The following is a 5,380-nucleotide window of genomic DNA, read 5'->3' as shown; positions in this document are numbered from 1 at the left end:
AGGGTTAGGCAGGAGCAGAGGATGCTGGAGCGTGGCTCTTCGTCAGGGACTGTAGCAGTAGGACAAGGGGTGATGGGTTTAAACTGAAACAGGGGAAGTTCAGGTTAGACCTAAGACAGAAGTTGTTACGTGTGAGGGTGCTGAGGTGCTGGCACAGGGTGCCCAGAGAAGCTGTGGCTGCCCCATCCCTGGCAGTGTTCAAGGCCAGGTTGGACACAGGGGCTTGGAGCAACCTGCTCTAGTGGAAGGTGTCCCTGCCCGGGGCAGGGGTTGGAGCTGGAGGAGCTTTAAGGTCCCTTCAACCCAAACTCTTCTGTGGTTGTATGAGTGTGTTGGGAGCGGAGCTCACACCACGCTCTGACCCGCTGACCCGTGTCTGGCAGCTCTGGCCGTGGGGGGGGCTGTCTGTCTCTCTCCAGTGGATTTTCTCTCTTTTAATCTCTTGGCATTCTGGATGGAAGCATCATTGTGGGCACAATCTGTGCAGCTTGGCCAGCCCGGGCCATGCAGGGTGAGGAGGGCTGAAGCTGCTCACCCCTGTCCCCAGCCTGGCATCCCTCCTCCCTTGCTGCCTTCAGTACCTTGTCCAGGCCATCCCATGCCGGGATGTTCACCCCGGTGGGGAGAACATCCATGTCCACAGCCCCTGCAGGCCATGGGGCATAGCAAGAGGTTTGCACTCTTTGCAGATCTGGGAGCTTTGGATCCACAGGGTCCCTTCCCCAGTGCTGGGAGCAGCCTGTGTGTCACCCACCATTACAGCTTGATGGGGATGTCTTTCAGCAGCCCATCAGATCCCATCCCAGCTGCAAGGAAGCTTTTGCTGAGCTCCTCCAGCTTTGCTGCCCATCTCTTGGCATGTTGAAGGACCAGAGGAGTGACATATCCCCAGTTCTAAAGCAAAAAGTGGGGAACAGGCACCTAATCTGACACCTCCTGCTGTCACTCGTGCACCGGTGTTCCTAGCCCCAGTATGATCCACAAGGATGCTCAGGAACTGCTCACTCTTGCTCACAACATGTGCATAACCCAGCAGTGTGCTCACATACACGTGCTGATGGGCTGTGCTGAGCCCGAATTCCCACTGGCTGGAAGAGCACAGCTCTGGGAGAGGCTTGGCCGGCACCATGGAGTCCTGTGGGAATGGGCTCTGTGGTGGGATTCACCCTGGCTGTGGGATGGTCCAAGAGGGGATGGTGCCTGGGCATGGCAGAGGCTGTTGATGGAGGTTTGGGATGCTGTGATTGATTTGGGAGACAACTGATGGGCACAGGGATGACCCCAGCGCTGGAGTGGTCTCTGGGGAAGCGAGTGGGTCTGGAAAGGAGCTCAGGGAGGATTCAGGCCCTGGGGCAATGCTGGAGTGAGGATGTCGGGTGGCAGCAGCCCTGAGGCATGGTGCTGGGCAGAGAGCAGCTATTTAGAGGGACAGTGACTGATTTGGGCTTCTGTGATTGGTCGTTCCCTTCCTCCACATGGCAGCACAGTCGGGTCCTGTCCCGCTGCGGGGTCTCAGCATCACCAGTGACAGCAGCATCCCCCCCAGCCCCCAGGCTAGAAACCAAGCAGCTTAAAAAGCTCTTGGGGGGGATGTCAGCTATTGCCAGAGGTTTCACTTTGAGCAGAGCATTTGCTTCAACCTAAATCTTAACATTTTGCTTCCGTTTGAAGGGGTTTGATTTGTTGAACTTGAACATGAAAGTGGATTTCATGCTGTAAAACGTCTCTCAGCCCCCAGTGAGATTTGGGTTGTTAATGCTCAGTCAAATCCCCCTCAGCTGCTTTGGAAACCCTTCTGCTTTTCACGTTCTTCTCGACACTGTGAAACTGGCGTCAAGTCAGGAAGAGGTTCCACATTTGCATTTTTCTCCCCAAAATTCCCCAGCTGCGGAATGTCACTTAGTCCTGGCACCACTCAGTGACTGGGAAAGTAACTGGGAGCAAAAGGAGGGTGCTCCTGGGCTAACCCGGGTGCTGCGCTTTCATTTCCTAAGGGAAAATGAACTCTCCTGCACCCCAGGAGCCTCAGAGCGAGTTTCCTTTCCCTTCCGACACAGTCACAAACACGACTGCTCTGTTTCTGAGGAGCCCATCGCATCCCAAAGGATGTGCTGGCTCTGCTTTGGCACTGCCCTGTGCATGGCTCTTCCTTGCTGGCTGTCACCTCCCTGGAGGGAGCAGTGACTGGAGCAAGAACTGGTGGTACCAGGCACATCTCCTGCAGTGCCCCATCTCTCTCAGCTGGGATTTGGACTGTGGGAGTGTCCCACAAGAAGCTTGATGGGGCCCCACATACTGGACTGGGGCAGCTCTTGCTCTTTGGAAGGAGATTTTGGATGATGCCAGGTCCTGAGGCTATGGCAGAGGCAGGCTGGGGGCCGGGGTACTCATCCTGGCTGACTGTGGCTTTGTGGTGAGCTTTAGCCTGATGGGATCCTCTAAGGTGGGTGTTGCAGATGATGCTGGGCAGCATCAAGGGGATGCTCTGGTGGCCTTGGCTGGGATGCTTCGAATGCCATCGAGCACCTCTGGAGCTGTTGAGCAGTTTCTTGTGTTGTTGGATGTCAAACCAAGTGGATAAATATTGGGATGTTGCATTCTCCCTTGCCCAAAGCACTTGGGGAAGGCAGCAATAGGTCACCTCCCAGCCTGGTTACGCTTCTCCGCTGATTTCTCAGTGTTCCTCTTGGTGTCACCATCTCTCACTGGTTGGGTTGGGACGGGAGATGCTCTGTCTGGGGATCCCGGCAGAGGTCTCCATCCCGCTCTCCCCGCTCACTTCCGTGCCCTGATTCCTGCAGGAGTTTGCCACACTGACACGGGAGCTCAGTGCGTGCCGGGAGCAGCTCCTGGAGAGGGAAGAGGAGATCTCGGAGCTGAAAGCCGAGCGCAATAACACCCGGGTAAGCACATGGAACCTGCTGCCTGGCTTCCAGGCCTCGGGAATGCGGGACGCTGCCGGGCTGACAGCGGCGTTGACAGCCCCACTGTGAGACCCTCCTTCCCTCCTCTTGCAGCTCTTGCTGGAGCACTTGGAGTGCCTGGTGTCAAGGCATGAGCGGTCCCTGAGGATGACCGTGGTCAAGCGTCAGGCCCAGTCGCCGTCCGGGGTCTCCAGTGAGGTCGAGGTGCTCAAGGCGCTCAAGTCACTCTTTGAGCACCACAAGGCACTAGATGAAAAGGTGAGAGAGGCTCCGAGCCCTCCTTCTCCCAACCCTCCTCCTCCCTCCCACTGGGTGCTGTTCTTCCTCTTAAGCTGGGTGGTGACATGGGGTCCCTCAGGAGGAAGGCATTTGGGTATCCAAAAGCTGCAGCACCCTCATTTTAGGAACTGGTGGGGCTGCCGAGGGGAAGCTGTGGGTTTGAGGCTGTTGGGGATGGGGAACTTGCTTCCCTGGGTCACTCGTGGTGATGAGGAGTGCTGGCGTTTGGTACCCTGGTTCAGTCGTTGTGTTACAGCTCTTGTTGTTCCTCTTGATTCATTTGCCTCAAACATCTCCTTCCTCTGCTAAAAGATGCCCTCAGGCTGGCCTGGCCACAGGTCTCCAAGTCAGCTTGGCTCAGCCTGTTCCTCTCCAACTGGAGCATCCCTGAGCCTGTTCCCTGCATCCAAATCCACCTGAGCCTGGCTGCAGCCAGACAACAGGGTCTGGGAGCTGGTGCAGATCCTGAGCACCCACATCACAGATAAGTGATGGCCTTTCCCATTGTCTTACCCACCTGCAGGTCAGGGAACGCTTGCGAGCAGCCTTAGAGCGAGTGGCAACCTTGGAGGAGCAGCTCGTGGATGCCCATCGGCAGGTAAGGGGTGTTTGGGCAGCCAACCCTGGGCTCTTGGTGGGCACCCACTGGGCTGGGACTGCACCGTGTCATGACTGTGAATTCCAGCTGAATTTGCTGGAATAGCACCCTCAAAACATGGTGCAGATCAGAGAAATGGCATTTGGGCATTTTTAATGTGAGGCTTTAAACTTGCCCTTCACCTGAAGCATCGGCTGTGTTGAAGTGAATACTCTGAAAACCTTTGTCTCCAGGCCAGGTTTCCTCTGCTCTTCTGCTCTTTGTTGTTCATACACTGATAAAGCCACCTGAACTTGAACCATTTCAGGGGGCTGAGAGCAACTTGGGATTCCCTGTGCCTCAGCAGAGCCCCAAACCTCGCAGCTCCCAGCACCTCATCTCCTTCCTTGCTGGAGCCCTGACGTGGGGACCTTGCTGTCCCCAACCCCATGTCGTCGTAGAGATGTTAACCCTGTTTTCCTTCCTGAAGTTTGTGCCCAGCCACTCCTGCCAAAGGGAAGGAACCATCCTCATAGCCTCTGCTTGGCCAAAGTTTGCTCCTGTTTCCCATTCCCGAGCTGTCTCCTGGTACTTCCCCAGGCTCAGTGGGGAAGTTGGTCACTTGCAGGGACCTTTCCCCATCCTCTCCCAGCAGAGCAGGGGGTGATGTCAGTGTTTATCCCCTGCTCCTGTTGCCTGTATCTGTGTTGGGTTCAGAGTCTTTCTGGCTGCAAATGAGTGAGGAGGGAGTCCTGGGATGCAGGGCTCGGGTCCCTGAGGGCTCACTAGGAAAACCTCAACGCTGGGGCTCAGGCTCTTGCTGTACTTTAGCAAGCATCGTCCTATCCATGTAAAACAAACAGGCTTCATCCTCCACCAGTGCTGAGCCTTCACAGCATCTCTGCCTTCCCTTTCCCCCTGTCCCTCCAGCTCCTCCCTGTCCACAGGCACCAGCTCAGTGTAACAGTGGAGGAAACCAGCGGGAAGCCAGTTGCAGACCTGGGTGCACCAGGGCTGTCCCCACCAGAGGCTGGTCAGGCTGGTCTCATCTGCTGTCCCTCATTGAGGAATGCCTGTTCTCGTGCAGGTGGCAGCTCTGCAGCAAGGTGCTGTGCGGGAGGCCCCGCTGGGAGAGCGGGATGAGAGGGAGCCCAAGGAGCCAGCGCAGAAGCTTCCCTGGAAGGTGAGAGCCCTGGAACCCCCTGCTCTGACCATGCTCACTGAGGCCGTCGTGTGTCCAACCCCCTTGTGGCTGGCTCCAGGCTGCTGAAAACCTTTTCCTCTCTCCCCTGGTTCAGCTCCCTGGGAAATGCCCTTCCTGGGGGATACAGGCTGTATCTGAGCAGAAGGGAATTTGTGCTCCCGCTCGGATTCTCCATGGGGCTGTGATTCCCAGAGATGCTTTGGGAAGCCCTCAGCCGTCCCTATTCCGTGTGAGAAGCTGCATCCCTGGATAGCAGAGACTGTTGACAGAGGGTCTCAGAGCCCTATGTCCCCACTCCTCACCACCCCACCGGGTCCCTGCAGGGCCGTGTTCCCCCATTGCCAGCCCATGCTCTGGGGCAGCCCCGCATCCGCCTCCCTCTCTGCTGCCTTGCAG

At 56.9% G+C, this 5,380-nt stretch overlaps 1 protein-coding gene across 1 annotated transcript in view; it reads left to right on the top strand.

The window, feature by feature from the left end:
* LOC104413216 (liprin-alpha-2-like) overlaps positions 1 to 5,380 on the top strand; it is a gene marked incomplete at its 3' end in the record, with an annotated part of 14,742 nt that overhangs the window by 1,033 nt on the left and 8,329 nt on the right. Inside the window, exons 2-6 of the mRNA XM_010024148.1 lie at positions 2,798 to 2,903; positions 3,018 to 3,182; positions 3,727 to 3,801; positions 4,868 to 4,963; positions 5,254 to 5,264. Coding sequence (XP_010022450.1) covers positions 2,798 to 2,903; positions 3,018 to 3,182; positions 3,727 to 3,801; positions 4,868 to 4,963; positions 5,254 to 5,264 — 453 coding nt within the window. The remainder of the gene's footprint in view (positions 1 to 2,797; positions 2,904 to 3,017; positions 3,183 to 3,726; positions 3,802 to 4,867; positions 4,964 to 5,253; positions 5,265 to 5,380) is intronic.

The sequence above is a fragment of the Nestor notabilis genome, unplaced genomic scaffold (assembly GCF_000696875.1).
Source record: "Nestor notabilis isolate BGI_N333 unplaced genomic scaffold, ASM69687v1 scaffold19080, whole genome shotgun sequence".
In the NCBI taxonomy this organism is placed as follows: domain Eukaryota; kingdom Metazoa; phylum Chordata; class Aves; order Psittaciformes; family Psittacidae; genus Nestor; species Nestor notabilis.
The sequence above is the reverse complement of the archived record's forward strand: the minus strand, read 5'-3'. Positions and strand labels throughout refer to the sequence as shown.